Source organism: Buteo buteo, chromosome 1 (assembly GCF_964188355.1).
Source record: "Buteo buteo chromosome 1, bButBut1.hap1.1, whole genome shotgun sequence".
In the NCBI taxonomy this organism is placed as follows: Eukaryota; Metazoa; Chordata; class Aves; order Accipitriformes; family Accipitridae; genus Buteo; species Buteo buteo.
In genome coordinates, this window is record NC_134171.1 from 18,806,086 (window position 1) to 18,830,706 (window position 24,621).

At 37.6% G+C, this 24,621-nt stretch overlaps 2 protein-coding genes across 7 annotated transcripts in view; one reads left to right on the plus strand and one right to left on the minus strand.

The window, feature by feature from the left end:
• The first annotated feature begins 2,418 nt into the window (after positions 1–2,418).
• PACRGL (parkin coregulated like) lies at positions 2,419–15,734 on the plus strand. 3 transcript variants are annotated; one of them, XM_075023823.1, is made up of 8 exons: positions 2,419–2,870; positions 4,228–4,385; positions 5,930–5,997; positions 7,068–7,158; positions 8,900–9,034; positions 10,741–10,848; positions 11,868–11,948; positions 14,153–15,734. In XM_075023823.1, the coding sequence occupies exons 2-8, from the start codon at positions 4,245–4,247 to the stop codon at positions 14,207–14,209; spliced, it is 681 nt and encodes a 226-aa protein (XP_074879924.1). In that variant the 5' UTR covers positions 2,419–2,870; positions 4,228–4,244; the 3' UTR covers positions 14,210–15,734. The 3 variants fall into 3 exon arrangements, with proteins under 3 accessions (XP_074879924.1, XP_074879934.1, XP_074879944.1); XM_075023833.1 differs by having other exon boundaries at positions 2,419–2,631; XM_075023843.1 differs by lacking the exon at positions 14,153–15,734 and adding an exon at positions 12,910–13,154.
• A 998-nt stretch (positions 15,735–16,732) lies between these two features.
• Positions 16,733–24,621, minus strand: part of KCNIP4 (potassium voltage-gated channel interacting protein 4) — a 230,105-nt gene continuing 222,216 nt past the window's right edge. For all 4 annotated transcript variants that reach the window (XM_075023812.1, XM_075023792.1, XM_075023819.1 and 1 more), the window contains 3 exons: positions 23,695–23,799; positions 23,300–23,362; positions 16,733–17,224 (listed from right to left, as the gene is read on the minus strand). In XM_075023812.1, the coding sequence (XP_074879913.1) occupies positions 17,177–17,224; positions 23,300–23,362; positions 23,695–23,799 (216 nt within the window). In that variant the 3' untranslated portion in view covers positions 16,733–17,176. The remainder of the gene's footprint in view (positions 17,225–23,299; positions 23,363–23,694; positions 23,800–24,621) is intronic.

Here is a 24,621-nt window from a genome sequence, read left to right on the forward strand (position 1 = left end):
TGCAAGTTAGAAAAAGATATCTACAAGGGTGTAGTTTCATCCTACCCTATTCTAGAAATTAAGGATGATTTTAGTCTGTATTCCTCCCACAGGGGTGGGAGAGTTAAGCTCCCACGAGAGGGTCGAGCCCACCCAAGACTGGCACATTCCCAGCACTCAGATGCTTAAGCCTTGCAGCCGTGGGCACAGGGCCAGGGTGTATCTCTGCACGTACGCAGTGATGCCTTGTACTGAGTGCCCTCGTATGGGGAGGGACGTGCTGGTGCTGGGACTGCACCGAAGCCAGGCCAGCGCACCTGGGTGGGACCTCATGGCTGAAAGAACCTTGCATGAAGGCAACTTCCTGAGAGCCGTACGTAGAGATTTCTCTCAATTCAAGAGATGAAATGCCCCAAGACATGAAATGGAGGGACACACGTCTGTCAGGCACCCACAGTTCAGCGGGTATCTCTCAGACCCTGATTTCACACATCACGTCTGACTGCAAGGCAAGCAGCGCAGTCCATATAGTCAATGTTCAAAGTACAGCAGGACTCCTGTTGTACCATATACACCACCGTACCGTAACACTCTTTTTATTTTGCATTTTTCAGGAAACTGACTGAACTCTGAACTAAGCCCTGCTCTTGCACAGAAACTGGAGTCGTACTTGTCCTTTTATAACCCAGTCGTTTCTGTGCCTCCAGGAACTCAGTGGGAGCTGCTGACTCCACAGAGCTGATCAGTGGTATTTTGCTTCACGCAACACAGCAATTCATACCTCCTACTGACTTAGGAATTGTACTACTACTTTCTTCCATGCCTGAATGTAGCTGTAGTCTGTTCTGTACTCACAAAGCAACTATAGCAGATATATGAATAAAATGATACTAAAACACTGAACTAAAATTAAACCTTGCTCAGAAAAGCAGTTCTACTTTTCTCATTCTGGAGATGACCATGCTGGCTTGCATTTTGTAGTGTGGTTTTTGAAGACTTGCATGGTCTGCTTTACAAATATTGGATTTTTCTGAGATCATTTACCAGCCTCTAAAATTTATGGATAAAAAGACATCCATCCCTCTATTGCCTTTAGTATTGTGGCGCAGTAAAATAATTTTGTGAAAATACTGTAATGTCTGCTGGGTTTAGTTAAAAACACTTAAAAATAAAATAGAAATCTTCGCTTCTCCAGCATAATTTTTATCATTTTTTCCTTCTGTATTTCCAAAAGGTCTCTTGCACTAATGCATTTCAAAGGCATTCAGTTATGCAGCCCTATTTTAACTTTGCAGATGTCCTCACTTACAACCTCCCATTATTGGCAGATACAAACTATTTATCTTGGATAAAACTAATTATGTAATGCCACCAAAAAATCTAATGGTAGTTTTCAAATAGTCAACACGTACTTTTCAGCACAGTCAGTGCATTTTCCTGTTTTGTTTTGTTTTGTTTGTTTGTTTGTTTTGTGGAAAACCAACAGAATAGCCTTTCTTGTCCACTTCTAAAGTCCCACTCAGTTCCTTGTTAAAAATTACAGAAGTGAGAAAGAATGTAACGGTGGAAAGATTGTATCCCACACAATTTAAGCAAACCAAGAAAACATCTTGCTTGGAGATTCATCGTTGAGTGCATAAAAGAATAAACACATCTCTTGAAGAAAGCACTCTCATGATCTATAGACTCCACAGAGGGGAAAAAAATGCAGCCTTTTACCCAAAAGGTCGTTTACCACGTTCAGATGTGATGGTGTATGAATAAATACTGTACTTGTGTCAGAGATTTCAGTATTGTGCGAGTGGGTTATCTGAGAAAAAGAAACTAAAAATTAACTTCCTATCATTGTATTTGAAACAAAAATGATCAGAAATGGGAATGCGGCCCTGTTCCTAAAAGCCAACCTTTTGTCACACACACAAAAAAAAAAAAAAAAAAAAAAGAAAGCAAAATAAAGTGTTCCCCAAATCCTGTTTTCCCCGGGAAGCTCTTAAGAAAGTGGATAAAAGTGAGCGGCATCGTCACCCGAAAGTTTACCACCTCCATTCTAATCGCAAACACACACGGCAGGTTGAGAAAGAGTCAACCTTTTAATCTCATTTTCGCTCTCTCTTCAGCAAGCACTGCACTCTGATCAGCTGAAGACGGTGCCTCAGCTCCCCGGCACTTCCCAGCGGCCAAGCTGGCCCGGCGGACCCGCCACCTCAGCCCCCAGCACGGCAGGACGATGCTGAGGAGAAGCCCCCAACCCCGGGCTGCCCGGGCAGCCATCTTACCCCCGCGGGCACCGCGGCGGGGCGCCGCCGAGGGGCCCCGCGCCCCCCCGCCTCCCTCCGCGCATGCTCCCGCCGCCTCGGGCTCGGCCTGCCGAAGAAGATTGGGCTCTCGGCGGCCCGTAGTTTCCCCGGCAACCGGCAGGAAGCGTCGCCGGGCGCGCAGCTGCCCGCCCGCCGGGTGAGGGGGTGCCGGCGCGGCCGGCCGTGTAGCGCCGGGTCGGGCCGGGTCGGGCCCCGTGTGTCGCCGCCGGGCCTCCTCCTGCAGCCCCGCGGGGAGCCGTCGGGGCACTGAGCGGCCGCCCTTCCCGAGGGGTCCGTAAGAAGCGGGGATACTGCTGCCCGCCGGCCCGGCGCTCTCCCCTCTGGCCGCCTTGAGGTGGGCTTCCCCGCGAGAGAGTGGGAGCCGTGGGGAGGGGAGAGGGGCCCGAGGAGGGGCGCGCGTCTCCCTCCTCGTCGCCTCGCTGGGTCTTTTGACGTCTCACGGTGTTCGGCGGCTCTGTGGTAACTTGCCAGAGCTTTGCTCTTCGAGCCTCTTGGCGGTTACACTGCTCGATGCCCTTTATCTCGTTCTTTCTCTGCCCTAGCTGCACTCCAGCGGAGTTGACACTCACCAGGGTAAGGGAGCTGCCTCGCCTTAAAAATCCTACTTACTTTCATTCCACCTTTCTTAAGTGACTTGTAGGATCCAAACTCCGGGCCGCACTTTTCCTCCTTTGAAAGATGTCTTTTAAAGGGGCTTTTTTCTATTTCTATTTAAGGATTTCTGTCCTTTGCTTGAAGTCTGTCATCTGCCAGTAGGATGGTTCACTTCTGTACCAAACCTTGTGTGTCGCTTGTTTGATTCACAACTATACTTCTGCTCTCTGATCTTTCTACAAATGCGTGTGGCTCTCCCAGCTCTTGACTACACAAGAACTTTCATCTCACTCTGAAGCCTGAGACCTCCTTATGAAAAGTCCTTTTTCCACTCTGCCATCTCCTCCTCTGCCAAGACGTAGGCATGTTATCTCAGTTGCATTTTTACAAAACCGTTATCACTGTCCTTTACACCTATCTTTACTTTTGTCCCAAAGGGCTAACATGGTTCCTGCCTGTTGTCACACCTTTTATTGTTTACTTTCTCTGATGGTACAGCCCGTGACTTTTCAAATGCATCTAGATTTTGTTAAAACCTTAGTAAAGTCCTTGGCCTGTATCTTGATTACTTCTTGGAAAAGAAAATAATTTGAATACATCTGCATTAACTTCTGAATACTTTTCTGAGAAAAATATTTATGTTGTTACATTTACGTTAGCAAGATGACTGTTCACATTATGAGCAATTGTACATTTCAAAGGTTGACACTGATAGCACTATTTTGTGCTATATAATGCTAATGTCAAGAACTTATCTGGTGTTTTTATAGTATAAAACCATTTTGATTCTTATTTTTCTGGTAGTTAAAAATGTGTTTTATAACTAATGTAATTAGAGTTTTGTGATAATAAGCTGGAACTTACAAAATCAGTAAATTTACTTTCTATGTTATTGTTTGTCTTTTAGGGCTTCCAATTACTTCTGGTTTTAATGATTTGCATTTTACAAACAGAATAGTTCCCAAGTTATGGTGCTCAGCAGAGCAGCCCATAGTGAAATCTGAGCACTGTAATGCTGCTCAGACTTTTGTAGGCTACCCTAGAGGCAGACTGTAGCTAATTTCACTTTTGCGCAGGGTCTCAAAGTGCAGAAGTAAAGGGGAGCAGTGCAGGATTAGGAAATGTGTGCATTTGAAAGGTGGAGTGACAAGACTGTCAAAATTATCCCATGCACTGTGTAGGATATATAAGAATAAGCATTTCTTTTCTGGTACACTTACTCAGATTTTCTTGATGATTGTTCATGTCAGTCTTTGGACCTGGGGATTCTAACCCTTGATATTCTGTCATATAGGAATAAAAATTATTTTATGTTTTTAATCTTTTTCTATTATAGGAAGAAACGTTCTAAAAATGTCATCAGGCATCCAAATAAAACCAAAGACTGCAGTACAGAAAAGCAAGACATCTTCTCCTTTGTCGTGTTCTCCAGAACCTGCAATTAAACCACAGCCAAAGCCTAGTGACAAGCTGAATCCTAAAACTATTGATCCGGTATGTATAGGTAGTGGGTTTTCTGTTTGTTTCTTTAAAACAGGTCTCTTGTTGGAAGAAATTTCCTTACTTTATGAAATACATGCAGGGCATGCTTCTTCTGGTCCTGTTTTGTAAATTTAAACTTTTGTTATTAATCATACATTCCCTAATTTCTAAGCTCAAATGCCTGAGGTGTAACATGTTCATTGCTTTTCTGAAAAAGGGGGGTTGGTACAATTGTGGCTTGGATGGTAACTTTTTTTATTTTCTATGTACTTTTGCCCTAAAAAGAGATCTAGAGTGATGAGTTAAAAAGAGTTGTAGGGAGGGGTTGTGCAGTTATAAATTTTGGCACCTGCTGCTTTGGAGGAACTGATCTCAGTTGTGCAATGAAACCAAGAATCAGGTAGCATCTTGAAGATCATCAAGACCTCATAAAATCTAGCAAATTAATTGCTAGTGAGCATTGCTTGAAACTCCCAAGTGCTGTAGATATGTAATATTTTGGGAAGAATTTGGGCTCTCGGGAGAAGACTGATGAAAGGAGTTGTTTATTTCATGGAAGTCCTGTGCCTGGAGAACTAGCTTTGGGTGGGTGAATTATAGCTCACCACAGGGCCTTATCAGCCAAACAATTAGTAATGTCACAGCCTTTTTGGAAAACAAACTAAATCCAGGAGTGTTTTGGTGAGGTACAAAGGCTGAATATTTTCATGTGGGCATTTTTTTCTTGAAACCTTTTTGCAAGTAGTACAATGACTTAATTAAGCCAAGAAGTCATCAAATCATGCACACAATTTTAACAATATTAATGTAGGGTCAAACATTCAAAAGATAAAAATTAAGATTTCATGGTATTTCCTGCTATATGCTTTGTGATAAGGTGTTTAATCTGGGAAGTATTATTGAATGATCATGCTAATAAATAATATCATAGTTTGTATGTGTAAGAAGCATGTATATGATAAAAACCAACTTTGTGCAGGCTTTCCTCCCGTGAAGCTCCTAGTTTCCTTCTCCAGTGAGTCCTTCCTAGATTCTCACTCAGTATGAACCTCCCTGCTGATTTCCAGTGCCCTCATACCATTTGCCCAACATCTGGTGTTTCTCCCACATCTTGCCACCTTGTACTTTTGTCTGTACTCTGATCAAGATGGAATTGGAGTAAAGCTGCCTTCTGCGTGTTACTAGTAAAACAATAATAAGAGCATCAAGAAAGCGAGAGGTCCTTAATCTGTTGAGGAGAGAACCCGTAAGACTTCAGTGTTAAGATTTGCACGAGGAAATAGAAAAATTAGGGTATTCCATCAGGAGAGCATTGATTCTACATTATTTATTAATTTTCACAACTTCCTAGTCAGACAATTCCGAAAAGTAGTTTTCTGATAAACGTACCAAATACATGTTTTTCACCCCATAGCTGCAGTTCTTTTTTTGATTAGTTTTAGAATCATATGACTGAGTTCCTTTTTTGGTAACCTGCAGTTTTAACATATTCGTAATAGTTATCAAACATTACTGTTATGAATAAATAATGTTTGGGGTTTTTTCTGTCCTCACAGTTTGGTGCTTATTCTCGACCACCTTCTGCATTTGCTGCTATATACGCTAAAGGTGGCATTCCATGCAGGTGTGTTGGTTTTGTTTATTTTTTTTACTAAATATATATTATGGTTAGGTAGAATTACACAGATTGAAATGTATTTATTCATGTTTGATCTTTTAGTTAGACTGTTTGATTCCATTCATTTCTGAAAAGATTTCTGATACTTAATTCTTTTCAAAGCGGAAAGCAATTCTACATGTCTTTGAAATTGTCTTATTTTGGTTCTTTTTTTATGCTGTGTTAATACTGAAGCTGCATTTTTAAAGAATAGCTAGATATTTGTAGATTTGGTTTGCTAAATCTCTTTCATGAAATAAGTTGATTTCTTCAGGTAATGGTGTTTACTCCTCCCCACTAATAAGGGACAAAGATAATAAAATTAGTGCCATTTTAGTAAGTAGACATCTTGCAGTCTTTTTTTTGTCTGATGTAAGTAGTATGGCAACATTTTCTTGAATATTCCAATTCTGTAGTTGTCAGCAGTATCAGATATTATCAAAACTACTTGTAAGTAATAATTTGTGGTATTTTAAGTTACTTTTGTCTATTATACATTTGCCTAGATAATAAGCATTTTAGTGTTTTATCAAGTGAATGCAGAATTACTTAGCACAAATTTAAGTAATCATTATACATGTATATACATGTATAAAATAATCATTAATACATGGCCTTTATTTATATCTTAGGAGTAACTGATGAATTCCAATATGATTTTCTTTCAGTTTCAACTGATTTCCCTTACCAATTGTTGTTTGAGGAAAATGTTTCTTGATATTTATCAAAATAAGTAACTTTGCAAAGGGAGCATCTTCTGTGTTGGTATGAGAGGCATCTACAATTTTTGTAACTTTTATTTTCTGATTTCTATGTGATTGGGAGCAGAATTTTGAAAACTGCCATATTTGGGAATTATAATAATTGCACTGTTAAATACCATTAGACATTTCACTAAGAGAGCAGTATGTATTGAGATTGTGTATATAATATAGTAATATTGCAAACCAATTGGTGATATATTTAAAGTTAATAGTGTTAGCAATAAATTATGTATCATTATATATTAATTTATTAAAACTTTATTCTTTATATAGGTTAGTGCATGGCTCAGTAAAGCACAAACTGCAATGGGAATGCCTTCCTGAAACTGTTCCCTTTGATCCTCTTCTTGTGACATTGGCAGAGGTAAACTCAATTTTCTTGCAAAGTTAAGAATACAGGAATTCCTAATTGCAAATAGTATTTTGTAACAAGCTAAGCTGGCTAACTTAGATTCACCTACTAGGGAAATATGAAAAAAACATTTGTGAGGATCTTGTAAGAATTAAGATGGTCAAGAACATTGCCATTTGTAGTTCTTTAGTTAGAGCATTCTGGGAGAGCTAGGTAGAGCTATTTAATCCTTGACATACTGGCCAAATACGAGACTGCACCTCAGATTCCCAACTGTCAAATGAAATAGTTAATCCATTTGTGGCTTTGCAGGTTCTTTTGTAAACAAAATAGTTTTGATTCTTTTTGTGTATAAAGCCTACCTATTGAAGTAAGAGTGTTCTCCTCAATAGACTGAGCTAATACAGTGGAAATAAGATCCTGTAAATAAGTGAAAGAGAAATACTATACATTATGTTCAGGCTTCTGTTTTCTCAGCATCATCTGTGACATTTATCCCCAAATATGTTTCAGGAGTCTAAATAAATGTTGAATCCAGTGTGGTAGATGGAATAAAGTGCATAGTTTAGAGGTGGCTTTTTTTTTTCTTTTAAGATTGAACAAAGCTGTCACTTCCTAAAGTAACCTAGAGCTCCTATGTCGTGGTTTAACCCCAGCCAGCAACTAAGCACCACGCAGCCACTCACTCACTCCCCCCCACCCAGTGGGATGGGGGAGAAAATCAGGAAAAGAAGTAAAACTCCTGGGTTGAGATAAGAACGGTTTAATAGAACAGAAAAGAAGAAACTAATAATGATAACACTAATAAAATGACAACAGCAATAATAAAAGGATTGGAATGTACAAATGATGCACAGTGCAATTGCTCACCACCGGCTGATCGACACCCAGCTAGTCCCCGAGCGGCGATCCCCCGCCCCCACTCCCCCCAGTTCCTATACTAGATGGGACGTCCCATGGTATGGAATACCCTGTTGGCCACTTTGGGTCAGGTGCCCTGGCTGTGTCCTGTGCCAACTTCTTGTGCCCCTCCAGCTTTCTCGCTGGCTGGGCATGAGAAGCTGAAAAATCCTTGACTTTAGTCTAAACAGTACTTAGCAACAACTGACAACATCAGTGTGTTACCAACATTCTTTGCATACTGAACTCAAAACATAGCACTGTACCAGCTACTAGGAAGACAGTTAACTCTATCCCAGCTGAAACCAGGACATCCTATTAGGGAAAGAAGAAAGACTTCAGCCATAGGGCTTTAAATCTTCGAGTTCTGCCAGTCAGGTCTTCACTAGAAGTGCATATTTGTACCATCTACAAGTTTTCGGTGTTGCAGAGGGGCATGTGTGGTGGTGTGGTGGTGGGTGTATTTCCTTCCATAGTTCACCTTCTATTTTTATTTGTTTTTCCTTCAGGGTACAAAAGCCATTTACAGATAGAGCCTATTCTTGTTCATGATCTTGTTGAAAAATTATCTTGGGTAGTTAGATTAAAGGTAATGAAATACAAACATTGATTGAATTGGCAGTATTCATAATGTGGGTCTTAATATTCAATGTTCCAAAAGAAAAATAAATAAGAATATTCTGTGAGCAGAGTTGTACTCAATGGCTCCACATGGTGGAGTTAGTGTATTTTATGTTTTGAACTAAAGTAACAAAATCTAAACATTATCTTGCTGCTATGTGGAACTTTTTTAATGTGTTTCTGTTTAAAACAAGACTCACTATTAAGCAAATACGTTTTACATTTGCAACAGGGTCTAAGAGAGACAAAACATCCCTATACATTTGTTTCAAAGGAGGGTTTTAAAGAATTACTTATGGTTGAAGGTGCTACTGAAAAAGCAATTCCCTTGTTGCCTCGTCTGGTTCCAGTGTTAAAGGCTGCATTGGTATGTCTTACTCTTCATGCAGAGATTTTAATGGGTTTGATTTTTTTTTTTCTTTTTTCTTGTGCTGGTGAGGAATACGTGGAAAATATTGTGATAAATCTATCGCATGGGCTTTTGGTTTGGGGCTTGGGGGGTGGGAAGAGTTTCTTTTTCTCATGCTAACCCTGTCTTGGTTTTATTAGCTAAATATGTCTTTAACTGTAAATCCAGATGGGCAACTCCTTGTATAGCTGTATGTCAGTAGCTATGGGCAAATTCTGTGGAAATATTCTATTAAAGATCTGAATATAAGCAGAAATAAATATATGTATTGCTGGTGGTTTTATGTATCCACATAATAACATGCAAAAAAAAATAATTGAGGTGAAGTAAAATGGAGATGTGGGAATAAATACTCATCTGTTAAATTTAAAAATTCAAAACATGCTACAAAGATAAAACAGAATATGCCAATGAGGGAAAGGGAAGAATACAGTTAAAATGTTTGAGGTCATATTCTTAATTTTTAAAATGTTTTTAACTTTTTTACTCCCTCAGAGAATAAAGTGAGGTAAAAGTATTGGCCTTGAAGGTAATCTCTTTTGGATCTTTTTCATATCATTCAGAGCCCTTTTCTGGTTCAGCTACTTGCTGTCCTTTAATCTAGCTGTGTTCCAGTTCTGGTTTTATACAGATGGCTGACAGTTTGAAAATTCTTTGTGATCTCAGATCAGAGGTGTAATAGAAGATCAGAATTGTGCGTTATCAGTATCATTGGTTTAGTTTGGAAGACAAAATTAGAAAAAATTATTGTTGTCTGTTCTTCCAATTACTGCTATTCATCTGATAATTTTTATTGTTGCACTATTTTGGTATAAAGTCTTGTTAAACCTACTACACAAGCAGTGGATGACTTCTAGTTAAAAAAACAACAACAACAAAACAAAACAGTTCAGGGCCCAAACGTCAGAGTGCAAAAATAACTGTTTAAATAAAGGTCAGTATTAGTACAAGAACAAAATTAATTGTTCTGAATCAATTTGTCTGCTAAAGCAAGAGTGAGATAACTAAACCATTAGAGAACTCAGGTATAGAAGAACCTTCCCATGGGGGTAATAAAGATGACAAAGCACCCTAGAAGCAGATAAGAGCCTGATAATTGCTGGCAGATGACAAAGCTGTAGTTGGCAGGAGACTAAATTAATTTAGTCAAAAAGTCATTGGCTCCTGTGTTTCTCCAACAATGACAATTATTGTTATGAATTACATAGAAATTACCCTAAATTCATTACATTTGTAACTAAAATGTCTCCCAGTTTCAACATGTCCACATTTGAAGGGTTCTTTCTAATATGCTGTGAAGCACTGAAATTGTTGGTGTAGTAAACTGTTTGTTTTGCCTGCCAAATTTTTTATTTCATCAATAATAAATTATTAGTTTCTTTGTCTCAGAAGAAATGCAAGAGTTTCACTGACATTTTGTGGATATTTTTGTTTTCTACTTTAAAAATATACTTCTGTTTTTAAATGTTACCTCTGGATAATAATATTCAGCCATATTGTACTTGTATTTCTAAACTTGTAACATTATAACAATTAACAGTTGTACAGTGGTTTTAATTTTTAAAAATACTTTATACAATCATAGTGTAGAGATTGCCGTTTTGGAGAGCTTGTGCATTTATCTGAGTATTACTGACAGGATTTTCTTTTTTCCCCCTCTGAAGGCCCATTCAGATGATGAAGTATTCGGAAGGGGATTGGATGCTTTAGTTCAACTGAGTGCTGTTGTTGGCCCATCTCTTAATGATCATCTCAAGCATCTACTCACAAATGTAAGTTTTGAATGCTGTAGTAAAAAATCATCTGTATTTTTATGGTACTTCTGTTGAGATGTTACTATAATATCTGCAGAGATACAGTGGAGGACTCAGCAGTTCCATGAAAAGCATTACTTCATATATTCCTCTGTGTAAGTCCATCATTCTTTAATAATATGGTGACTTCCAAAGTTCTAGCAAGGTCCAAAAACTGTTGTTAATGTAAACTGGAGAATAATGGAAGTGTTGTCTCTACTATTTAAAAAAGATCCAGCTTCAAGCCTGAGGTGAAATAGATGCTATGTTTTGAAAGGAAGTTTATGTTTATTGCAAAATGAGGTTTGCATTTTAAGTGTGAATATTTTAAAAAATCTGTGAAAGTTTCAATAAATTAACATAAGCAAATGTTTCCACTTCTTTCAGATGGGAATTCTGCACAAGGAAGTATTCATTACATAAACTTAGAGTGGGATTATGGAAAGTGTTTTTATACTGAGTGCTTCTGTAGACATCCTTCCTCTGTTAGACCAGCTTTTCATGGTTTCGTTTAGCTGGCTTCCAAAGTACAGGTTTAGAGCAAAATAAAAGGACCTTTTAGACATACAATGCAGAAGAGAGAAATTGCAGTAGGTTTTTTTAAAAGTATTTCCACTATAATAAGTCTCTTTCAGTGCACGTGAAAAATGTGTTAACCTTTCATATGGACAACACTTTAAGAATGACTGTTTTTTAAGGTTGATACCGCTTTAAAATTTGTTTGCTAAAAGACAAAAAAAATTAAAATAAGTATTTTTTTGGCTAACAGTTGAGCTTTCTTTGAATTTATGTTTCTCAGCAGTTAACATTTTATTCATTTTGCCTTGACTCAGTTCCATACTTTGACATCAGTCACAAGCTATAAAGTGATGTTTCTTTTTGGCTTTAATTTTCCAAAGATAAGATCAAATAAACTAATAAAATAGAATTATATTGGCCTCTTTGCATATATTGTACTATATTGTGCAACAAACCTTTTTATTTTACTTTTCCAATAGCTTTCAAGGAGATTAATGGACAAGAAATTTAGAGAAAAAATTACCGTTGCTTTACAAAAGTTGGAACAATATGGTGGAAAGGTGAGTTGATCAGATGATTATTCTGTAATCTGCACATTTGACTGCAACTTTGCCAAAACAACTTCCATCTCTGGCTTTCAGATTAAGAACTCCATTGTGAAAACTGTTTATTTTTATGTGTCATAACTATTCATATTGCATAAAACATAGGATTTTGCACTGTGGCAATCAGCAGAGTTGTGTTCCAGTCCGTAGTAAAATAGTTGGTTTAGTCTGTTTGATGTATTGAATGGTAATAGTAATGACATTAAATCTACTCTGGGTAATCCATATTCTGCCAGTTAGGTTTTGTTGTCTCCCATTTTTTTATCTCCCACTTTTCATTTGTATTCTCTATTGTTTTAATCTCTGAGCAGGAAATACAGGAGTATGTCTCAAGTAAAATATTGCAAGGGATCCATACATACATAAGAAGCTGCGTGGATGGACTCTTACAGCACAGCACACCAAGCCCTGTTCAGGAGAACTCCTTTTGGGGAGCAAGTGTGCATCCTTGTGGATCCCTGCCCTTGATATTTGCTTGGGACATTTTATTGTCCTGGGTGGGAAGCTTATGCAGACTTAGTGATTAAATGAGATACTTGCCGTTCTTGGAAATTCTCCATTTCTGTAGAAAGTCTAAATTTTTTTTCCGGGGTTTGAACTGGTGTGACAGATGGGTTACTTGCGTGGGGTAGGATCCAGGATGCCTAACATAAGTCCTTACTTCAAGTTAGACGTTGCAGGGAAAGTAGATGCTTATGCTGAGTAAAATTTGTGAGCTTCTTGTGCAAACCATAAGGTAGGCTAGATGCCTATGAAGAGTGATCCAGGAATTCACCACATATCAACTAGTAAATAGCTTCTGGCCCCTTCTGGAGTATTGACACCTGACTCGGGCTGAATATTTGTCTTGCTTCAATATGCCTGGGATGCAGGCTTTGTGTTCCTTTTTCTGAGCCTAAATACTTTTTCTCAACAGGATTTACCCTTGCTAAAAGATACTTTTTGCTGTTATTGATGATGCCTGCCCATTCCCACTAATGGCTTATTGTTTAAGTTGCTTACTGAGGAAATCAGATATTCACATTCCAGCCCACCCTGGTTAACACGGAGGTTAGATCTGCAATTGCTATAAATCAAAAACTGCTTTAAGTAATAGATGGCATTCTTCTGCTGAACATTCTGTTGCTATTTTCTGTTGTGTTGTACATTGTGCAGAAAGGAGGAGAGAGGAAAAAGTGAGAGAGTATTGGCTTGAATATTCATCTAGAAAAGAAAATGTTTGCTTTCTTGACCCTGTGAACACTTGCATGTATTATATTAAATGGTCATTGGTAAAGAATAGGAATAACCTAAAAAGTAGGGACCATAAATATAGGTCTACCAGTTCTGAACTTGTGTGCCTTAATCAGTAGGCACCCAAGTAATCAGGAGACACCACTTCATTTTTTTTGTGTGTCGCTCATATTCATTTAAGGGCAGTAGCAGTGTTTGTAGTACAGACTTGAAAAACATCATGACAAATAAAGAAGCATGAGAGTTTTTTATTTATATGCAGCCAGACAAGAAAAGGAAAATTACTTCTCATCTCTTACTTGATGTTCTGAAAATTTCAGTCTAGATAATGTAACTAATCCAGTGAATCATTAACCTCTAATTCTTCTGTCTGTCCCCTGATTTCTTGTAGTCTTACCAGTTTTGTGAGTAGGTCTTTCTGTGTGTCTTTTAAAAATACTGTAATAAGATAAAGCAGAAAACTGGAAACAAACTCCTAAATTGTTATTACAAGCAATATTACATAATCCAACTAATGAATTTATCAAGTTTCTATTCTAAATGAGTTATAATGTATATGATTCTTACTTTTATTGGAAGTCCCTTCCAGAATATCACTCCTCTATTTAAAAATCCTTATTATTTCATGTCTACATTTACACCCAGTTTTAGGTTTTAGTTATAGTTTACATATCTGTTCTCTTGGATGTTTACTCTCCAGCATTAGTTATCACAATGCTCCATTTTTTTCAGTTCATTATTTTCAGCCCTTTTGACAGTAAATTTCTTGGCAAATACTAACTTTTTAGTTTTCTACTTTTTGATAATAACAAAGATAACTACGTAAAAGTTGTGAATTATACAATCTATAGAGACTATATGAGTACTCTTATATGTAGTGCTAGTGCTCCTTATTTTGTTTAAATTTGTTTTATTTTCATCAACAGGCAACTGTGGCTATCATAAAATCTAAAATTCCAACCTATTGTTCTATCTCCTCTTGAACAAGAAAACTCCAGTGATTTGTACTGTAAGGTGAAGTTTGGAAAGAAACTGCCTGTGAACATCACTGACACTTATGTGGGGGTATGATATATTCTCTTAAAATAATCACAATTCTTCAGTATGATGGAGAGTGGGAGAAGTCCTATCAGTTTGTGAATATGTAATTATAGAAGACTATTTAAAATAATTCTCTCTGTATTGGCTGCTATTTCCATATGCATTGTGCTTACAATGACATTGACTAACTGGCTATTTCAAAAGCAGAGTAAATATTGATTCTTATTTTGTTGTAAATTACAATTTTCTTTAATATATCTGCAGTGCCTAATGTGTTTTGTACATTTGTGTGATGCAAAATAATTTGGCTGTAATTACTTAAATAGTAACTAACTTGGTGTTAAATTACATATGTATACCTGCTTTTGAATCACATAACTTATTTTGTGCCACAGGCACAGATGGGTGCAGTTTGGGTTCATCAGGTCTTAGTGGGTTAGACGTAGAACTATGAGAACTCATCTAGACTTCTTGACAGTCAGCTTTTAAAGGTATGAAGCTGAATGCACTAAACAGGTGGCACGTGGTGCAAAACTGAACTTGCTCAGTCCATTCTCAGCACATTGTTTTGAGAAGCTGGAGAGGCTCTGAAGAATACAGTGCAGAGGCATCAGGTTGCTCCACAGAGCCACAGCCAAGCTTTTGCTCAACTAATTAGTTCCAGTTAGCTTTGGTCCTACTGAATGTGAGCTAGGTGGAAGAGGCAACTTTGGAGTATTTACACCATGCTCCCTTTGCATTGAGTTCTGTAATGCCACAGATATGATTGGGACTAGCTTGTGAATTCAGCTCCAGGCAAGTTAATAAACATCTGAACACGGAAGCTATGAAAAAAATATGAGTTAATGACAATAAAAAGATTGCAGAAGCCAGCTTGTAGGGTACAGCATTTCTCCATGAACTTATTTGAACGTCATTGCAAAATAATCCCTAACAGGTCTTGTAATAAATACTGTTCAGGGTTCATGTTGTTATGGGTATTTGAGTTACTCTGAGGGAGAGCTGACTGAAGTAACAAAATTTGCCATAGAACATTTTCCCCAGAAGAAAATTCAATTCCAGAATTTAAAGTTGTTGGAAGGGATGGGTGTTTTTGTCATCAGAAGATGCTGTTGCATAGGGTATTAAAAAAGTCTGTCATGTGAAAGCAATTTTAGAATTGTTTGAAAATTACCGCTGCTTAGCTAAATTAAATTTACTTCAGGACTGTGCTAAGTTCTCTGCTGAGATCAGAACTGTGCTAAGTCAAGATCTATGTATTTAAGCTTTTTAAAAAACCACAATTTTGTTGGCAAAAATGTTTAACTTGAAGAAATACAAGTATTTGTTTAACAAAAAAAATCAATAATACTCCTTGTTTTTCTTCATGTTTATTTTTTATTTTTTTTTTTTTTTTTACAAAATGTGCACATTTAGTTTACACAAACACGCTACAGCAGATTTCAGGTGTACATGTATTGTACTACTCTTATCCTACACTGGTGATAGCAGAGCAGCCTTCAACATGCTTCTAAACATCCCATCTCTACACCAGAATAGATACCTGATTTATTTTTGCCAAAGAATGCTTGCAACATACTTTCTACTTCATTAATCCCCTTTCTCGATTTCTGCAGCAATGTCACAATGAAGATTGGCCTATCTCTGAGAGCATTTCACCTAGTTTGAAGTATTGGCATAAACTCCGTGGACAATATACCTTAAAAATTACATGGGGGAGGGGGCAGTATTATATTGTAGGTACATACTTTTTTAGAAAAATCTTTCTAGGTTCAGAATTACTGTAGCTCCAATCTTAATGAAGAAATGATCCTAAAAAAAAGTAATGCATATCTCATATATAGATGATATTATATAGCTGAAGTTTCTAATTTTTTCCTGATTCTGTCTCATAATTAAAGATATTACAAAAAGCTGAAAGATGTTAACCTGTCTAGCAGTCACTATTAGTAGATGTTACTACATAGTGATATTAATTGTGATCACTGAAGTGGGATGGAAGTTTCAAAACAAGTTCATGCCTTTTTCTTTATTAAAGGCAGAAAGACACTCATGAAAACAGTGTTAGGATCCAGTTAAGGTATCTTCATGAAAAACTGAAAGTCAGAAGATCCTTAATTTTAAATACAGAACTTTGCAGACACATCCAAGAAGAATTAGAAATACAGTATGTAGGACTCCTGATATTCATGTCGTGATACATTAAATGCAGATTTACTAGATAATTGTGATTGATAGAAGCTTACTCATATTTGTTAGGGAGTAAATCTACCTATAAGCAATTCTTTTTTTGTTCTACAACAGTTCTTCCTCTCAAGTTATCTATTTTGTTAGGTTTGGGGATTTTTTTGAAGAGAAAAGCAAGTCAAAGGTGGAAGGCAATTGCAGCAAGATGTGCTTTGCACATTGATTACAGCACTTTAACTCAAAGTGTTACTCAAAAAATGGGGACTACACTGTACAAATGTGAAAAGAAAATACATGGTAATGCCTCTGTATAAATTAGAAGCTAAGATTTAAGAAATACACTTGAACACCTGGAGCTTAATCCAGTACAAATGAGTAGCAAAACTAAGAGTATTTAATCTCCTTGTGATAGTATCTATTTTATCTAGGGGTTGGAATGATAATAAAGCTGCATAATGTCAGGTCTTACTTTGGGTTTGGAGTAAAAACCTGACTTTTCAGAACAATCTTGTTAACTAAGTAGCCACTTTTGAAGTGCTAAATTATGTAATTTAGAAATTTTTTTCTGTTGGGAAAAGTTTATAATAAAAAATTATTTGCATAATACATGTCTCAGTGTAAAGCTGAGTAATTTTATTTATGATAAAGTGGGAAATCCATCTTTTAGATAAAGTTGCAGAATAGCTTGTATTTGTCCATTAGTTGTAGACCTAAGGTCTTCATTAAATCACATTTTCAAAGAGCTGCATGGATCGCATTATATTCTCATCCTGTAAAAAACACAACAAAAAAACCAAAAATCATACACCATTACAAATGTGGCTGGCCAATATCTATAGTGAAACTGGGTGGAACTAACTATTTTAGTTAATGACAACATCATTTTTCAGCTTGTTAGGAGAAATTGTTAGCAGAAAAAGGCTGTTAATGGATCTATGCTGAAATAGGTTTTTGTATATATTAATTAAATCAAAACTATTCTGTCAAGAATACAGTAGCATGTTAAGAAAATTAAATCTGCAATATTTTGGAGGTTATAAGTTTATATCCAGTATAACAAAATACATATAGACAATAAATACTCAAGGAATAGTTGTTGTATCTGAAGTGTGAATCCGTACATGAAATTGCTAGTCCTGTGTATCATACACAGCAGCTTTTTTGCAATTCTAGGGCATCCTTTGGCATAACTAGGGGTGACTCAAAACCGATTTAAGTGTACACCTTTGCATGAACCGAAGAGTCTGTCAGTTCTGCAAATATCACTGCAACATTGACTCCTCCGCTCAGATTTTCTGTGTGTTCACACTGAAAAATATTGACTGCTTTCCAGTGCTACTTCTGCTTTCTGATTGCTTTGCATTAGGTAGGTAACAAAGCCTTCAACTTCCAAGTTCGGTGTAATGTTTACTGATGCATCACTCTGTATTCCAGTTTTTATCAGTAAATAACTCTCAGCACAGCAGTCAGGAAAAAAAAAATTTTTTTGTAAAATTTACCTTTCAGTGTATTGAAGAAATAGTTTACTTGTAGTGGCCTATATTTGATGGCGCTTCTGGATCAAAAGTTGCTTGCACAATACAATATATATACAATACAAGAGTATATTACATGCTCATTGAGCATTTGCTGGTCTCCACTGTAATGATCCTCTTTTTTAATCTGAATGCACATCCTTTAGTACTTTCTTGAAAGATAATCTAGCCATCTTTAATTCTAGTGAATAAAATGACTGAATTGGATAGAATATTTTAGGAAGCTTCATGAAAGAGGTGCAAAAAACCACCACTTCTTAGAAAGGTTATCTCATAGTATTCTCCACTACTGATAGGTATGTAGGCCTTCTGTACATTAATGTTCCAATAACACATGTTCAGTATCAATTTCCAGTTAAATTATTCACTGTTCAGACTACAGGGTGATTTGCTTTGTAGAAAATGACAAGTCTGAGTAACTTTCTTAATTCATGTTACAAAACACACACAGTGGAGTTTTTTGTCTCTGATTCCATATGTCATCTCAAGTGATGTTGCTGTAAAAAGTGATCTGCGCGCTATTTTATGCTGATAAACTAACTTATGAAAGCAGTGATATTTAATTTAAAAAAAAAATGTAGATTAATGTTTAAAAGTTTGTTTAGGAAATTTACTATATTAAATTACTGGAAATTAAAATAAACTAGCTTTTTACCACTGCATTGTTTTGAAACATCAATATACTATTGAAGATCACAGATTAATGTAAGGTTAAAGTTTGGTTTAACTGGAATCATTTGTCATTTAATTATTTACAAATGTTTTTGTATATACATTGGCAACTCAGCTCAGCAAATGTGCAAAGCAAACAACATGCTCTTAATTTAGAAAGTGTTTTGACACTTCCTATGAATTTTATAATAAATATTTCATCACTAATGAAACTAGTAGTTTTCTAAAATCAGCTCCATATTTCTGAAGTTTGCTGTTTCTACACAGAAGACTTCCAATGCCCCTCCTTTAGTCAGTCAGATGGGAAGAGTCTTCACAGAAAATATAGGCTTGTCGTAATATTTGGAACATGGTGACTTTTAGTAGCTTGCTTTTTTTCTTCCATCTTCAAAAAAAGAAAGAAAAATGCAGCTGCTTGCCTTAGAATTCTTTGGCAAGTGTGTCTTTCTCATTTGCCTCTTTTTTCAGTACCTTTTTCCTAAACAATTTTTCGAGATAGATTTGGTTAATGATTCCTTACTCAAGACAGTAGGAGGTGTTAGTGCATATGAAGCACAGTCTATACGAAGCACAAAACATGGATGAACAACCTTTGCCAGATCTGACCTAACTTCAAGCCCACTTTGACCTTTTTCTGACTGAAGTTTGAGATGGCTCCTTTGTTGTTTTCAGGCTAGCCCAGACCATCAGCACTGTGTTCTGGGTCTGGGTTACTCCTCCAGAAAATATCTATCCATCCCAGAAGCCTTTTTATCATTATCAGAAGGACCTTTAGGGCCTTCACCCTGACATTCACCTATGCACCATGCATGCCTTAGTGCTTTGCCTCTGTTGGTGGTAGCACCTCTTCATGGTGCTGCTGTAGATAGGAAGCAGTGCCCAAGTCAGACCATCTTCCACCAGGACCAAGCAGTGCAAGGAGGTGGTGAGGAGGCAGGTGAGGAACTAGTTAGCACCTAGCCCTTGAGTTAGCCACACTACTGTTTCCCAAGACCTATCTCTGCTATTTGGTAACTTCTACAAAGCAGGACAGACAGCAGCTGCTTTCTGGGACTCAGTCCGGCATACCTAGGGCAGGATAGTCCTGTGGGAGCAGGGAGAATCCTGGAGTCTGGATGACAGACTGGCATTCGAGCACATGGGTATGTGGGGTAGGGAGGGCAGGGAAATCAGGTCATACACATTCCCTCTCCCAGACAGAGGGAGGATGAGGGGAAACACCTTTGCTGTCCTCACTTAAACATGGGCAAAGATAGGTCCTTATACCCAGTGACCAGAGAAGATCACACTCAAAGCCTGGATGCTCTGTAGTTCCCTGCATAACTGCTTAACACTTTGTGAATGGACAGGCCATTCTTTGCATTGGGACCATGAATTAAGAGTCTTGAACTTGCTGTATACCTCAGGCTGTACAGTACTACTGCATTGGTAGGTGTGCGAAACCAGTAGTCATCACAGAGAGGCGATTTTAAAAAGGCCCACGTGTATATAATGAGTGTTTAAAAACACAGCAGAGGTTCTTGATGCTACAAAAAAATCTCAGGAACCCATCCCAGGAACCTGAAGTGGAGTCTCTGTATTCAAGTATGCTCTGCTGTGTTCCTTGTTACTCTTAAAGTAAGCATGCCATGCTTTCCTTACTTACAAAACACCAGTGAAAGGTGTTTCTAAGACCCACTAATTTGGCTTCCAACTCAAAGCAGAGGAATGACAGTTCTCAGAGGCTGGCAACTCTTGCCCAAGATCCTATTCAAATAAAAGGCTCCTGCAGCCTTTCCCTGACAGAACAGGCTTCCAGTCCATTTTAAGATTCAGACTGGATGGGATCTGAGCTTTAGAGTTTGGTTGAGGGTTTTTTATAGTGCTTGTCTCCTGGCACTGTTCTGATTCTAGTCCCACTGCTTGAGCTAGAACTGGCAAGCACATCCTCTGTATGCCTTTAGCATATTTTCACATGCACAAGATGCAGCACTGGCTGCCATATTCATTAATGGGCATTCCCATTCCAAAGTCTGAGGTACAGTCATGTGTTAGGTAAATGGGCCGGGAAGGTTTTGAGCAGATGTGCTCTAACATCAGCCTTCGTGCCAAAGGAGGAAGCCACCATAGCTGTCAAAGCCTAGGGAGCAGCAGGTGTGCTGTGCCCCTGTCCTGAACATCCTGGGTTTGGTAAGCAAAAGGTAATAGTAGAACTAGCAGAGGTCTAGAGAGAGGGCCAAGTGTGATTAAAGGTCTGGACTGGTTTCCCTAGGAGGAAAAATTGAATAAATGAGTACTTTACAGCTTGGAAAAGAGATACTGAATGAAAGGCAATGACGATAACCACCGTTTTTCCATAACACCAGAACATACAGGAAACATAAAAATATTGCATGGCAGATTTACTACAGGAGGGATCACAAGATCATTTAATTTTGCTTTTGGTATTGTTAAATACTCATGAAAGATGAGACACCTTGCTCCTGGAGTGATGTGACTTGCTGCATGCTGAGGAAAGAGGAACCTGAATGTTACCTTTTTAGATCAGTATTGTACCTATTACGATATTAAAAAAAAGATTTTCCTAGAGCTTCCTAAAGGAAGCAGCCACTACTGTCCTTTGTGAAAAATGTAATCCTGAACAGGCTGAAGCCACGTTAACCCCTGAATCAAGTTTCTTGAAGGACCTGGATTGAATCCTTAACCCAAATCTCATTTGGGAAACCAACTCTTGATATAAACATGCATTACACACTTTGCAGCTCAGAGGAATAGACCAGGTCTTAGTGGGTAGAGAGACAAAACTTTAGGCAGTGAGATACCTTCTGTATCAAAAAAACATTACCACCTTTGAAGTTAAAAGCAAGTGAAGGTAAGTGGCATGCTGAGAACACTGTCTCTGTCATATAGCAGTTTAGAGAGCATCTCTCTTACATGTATTCTGAATATTCAGTAGAGGTAAATAAGGAATCTTCTAACAACAGATGTGAGAAACTGTGAAGCACATTGGAAAAGGAGAGCAGGCAACTCCTTACTGAAGGCAGTAATTTTCTTCATAAATGAATCACGCAGCCCATCACTATAATTGCTGTCATATCCAGATTAATCTGTCATTTAACTTCCATAACTCTGCAGACCTCAGCTGGGAAATTAATCTCATGTCTGTTTCTGATGATCACTCAGCTTTAGCAGAGCAAATGCCTTTAATTTGCACTGAACAAGACCGATAAGCTAGAACTATGGTCAAAGCCATAGAGCGCTGCCGACAGATAAGACACTACCCGGTACCCATTGCTAAGGATATACAGAACAGGCAGTTAGAAGAGCTGTTGTCTGTCTTTCATCCCCCAAAATCAGCAGATTAAAATCAAAGAGAGAATCACTTACCAGGTAACTGTACTCATGAAAGCAACCCCAAGGAAAAACTACAGATGCATATAAAAATAGACCAATTCTAGAGCATCTTTGCTATTTCCTGTTCAGCTTTCCCTGTTCCAAATGGTTAAAAATCTGTCACTCACTAACTGCATTTATCTTGCTAGTCTTGTTCTCTCCTGTCTCTTGTCTACTGCTCTCTTCTTGGTATAGGAGATAAACAATACACACAGGCTATACTGCAGATCTGTGTCAGCTTCATCTGAATCAGAGCTGGCCTGGACAAGGTATCAGTAGAACACCACTATGACTCCTTATGTTTCTCACTGTAACAAATAGCATTGGGTTTATTTGCTACATCAGTATGCATAATGTAATCAAGCCTATCTTAGCACCAGGTCTAATGTGACACTTTACAGTACATAACAACCTCTTACCACACCAAAGTCTTGTCATCATTATTTTGTACTCTATCATGTTTCTTTTTCTTGCATCTCTCAAGTGACAAATTAACAGTAGTTCCTTAAATTTCTGAAAATGCAACTTATCTTTCCTCATATCGTCTCCTGGTCCAAAAGCAAGCCAGTTTCTGAAGGGCAGAGGAGTGAAAATGGGCTGTAATTCCTGCTGCAGAAGTTTATTCTCATTCCTGGCTCAAGAGACAACAAGCTGCTTTCAGCAGTTGAAGGAAATTAACAGCCACCTGGGTAGTGTAAACACTTGCAACTGATTATCACAATCAGTTCTCACTCCCTTGCCTTGAGAAAACTTGCCTGCTGTTAACTCCTGCCATCCAACACTTTGTAAGCTCCTTGCACTCTCCCTTTTTAAGGCCTCCAGCAGGTCTTGATTCGTTGTTCGAGAAACACTCTGATAGGTGATAAATTTTCAAGCAATATTATTATTGCTGTGACTATATGCCAATCGTAACGGGAATGCACTCCCTAGCATGGGCAGAAAAATAGAAATAAGTATGTAGCTGAATGTGAGGAAACCTTTTGCTATCAAGTACAAACAAAACACTGTTGAAGAGAGAAGGGATGTGGTCACAGTTGTCTAAGAAGCGATGACAGCTTGTGTATAACATCTCTTCTACAGATTCAGGTCACAAAATTATTTACATTGTTTAGTGTTTTTGTGTAATGGTGTACATGCATACTCTACCTTGGGTAAATACTGTCTCTGGTATTCGGATTACCATCACTGTCACTCCAGAAGCCTGTGTAGCACTATGATAGCATTAGCCAACAGATACAGGTTCCGTACTTATCACTGGGTACTTACTTTCTGGCAGCTCTCGATGAATTCATCTATGGTAACTACTCCATCTTTGTTTTTGTCCATTTTCTGTTCAGAAAGAATAAGAATGTATGTTTATCCTCCTGAAATCCTGTGTAAAACAAGTCCTTTTTATTATTCATTTCAATTATATGTCAGCCTAGGAACAACCAGGCCAAAATGCTGTAAAGATGTAGGAAGTGATATAGTAGAATACGCTCAAGGAGCTTAATGTTGAAAAAGCACGGTGTAATGAGTAGATCTGAGAAACTTGGGATGGAACCACAGAGAAGAAAAAGGATTACAAAATTGGTAGGATATGCAGAACTGTTACAGCAATGAAAATCTTTCCATACCTGATAACAGAGCAGCCTTTTTGGTTCCTATGTTACCAGACCCACCTGGAAAAATGTTTCCACATGTTGTCTAGGCGCATCCTCCTTGAGAACAGGATAGGTGCATTTTCCCATCATATCATATATTGCTTTCATGATATCAAGCATTTCCTGAGGAGGAAAAAATATGTCTGTGTAATGTAAGGTGTGTTGTAGACACTGCTTGAACTCAGAACACAGAAATTATTTTTAGGATTTACGTTTTAGAATAAAATTCTGAGATCGTGCTGTGATTTTATGACTGAACAGCTTCAAGAAAGAACTACTATGGTCCTAGAAATTCTAGCATGTTAGTTCAGCTTTCACAGATAATTTTTTTAAATAGATGCAGATGTATGGTTTTATTTTAAATGATTTGGAATATGTGCAAGTTCATGGATTGTGGGAAGAATCTCCTGAGCTCTTGTGAATAAAACTAAACATGAAAAGAAGTTGTGTAACAGCAAGTGAATAGTCAAAGCACATCAGCTTCTTACAACTAAGTTTTCCTTAGAGAAAATAGAAACACCCATGCACACAACTGCACATAGGCAGAGTCCTTTTACATCAAAAGCTTTTTATTTTGTTAATAGAGTGGCTTGTGAAAACTGTAAGAATAATTATGAAAACAAGTCATCTGCCAGTATGCTGAGAAATTATTCTGTAGATCACTCTTTTATAATAATCATGAAATGTTTTTTCTAAAGGCATAAAATTATAAGTGTAATATATATATATTTACATAAAGACCCGGTTTTGAAAAAACATATTTTAATGAAAGCACTCATTTGGTCTTACTGTAATTTAAGTATGTGTTTGAATCCTTGCAGAATAAAAGATGTAGGAATCTTTTTATATAAATTCTGTTTCAAGTAAAAATTTTTAGAAGTAGATTCATAAAATAAGTAACAATTTTGGCCCACATACTTAACTCTTTTTTGTCCAAATATCCTA

Coding starts and splice junctions, on each gene's coding strand:
- PACRGL (XM_075023823.1), top strand. CDS start 4,245: ATGTCATCAGGCATCCAAATAAAACCAAAGACTGCAGTACAGAAAAGC. Junction 7,159..8,899: donor TTCTTGTGACATTGGCAGAG/GTAAACTCAATT, acceptor CATTTGCAACAG/GGTCTAAGAGAGACAAAACA. Junction 11,949..14,152: donor TGGAACAATATGGTGGAAAG/GTGAGTTGATCA, acceptor TTTCATCAACAG/GCAACTGTGGCTATCATAAA.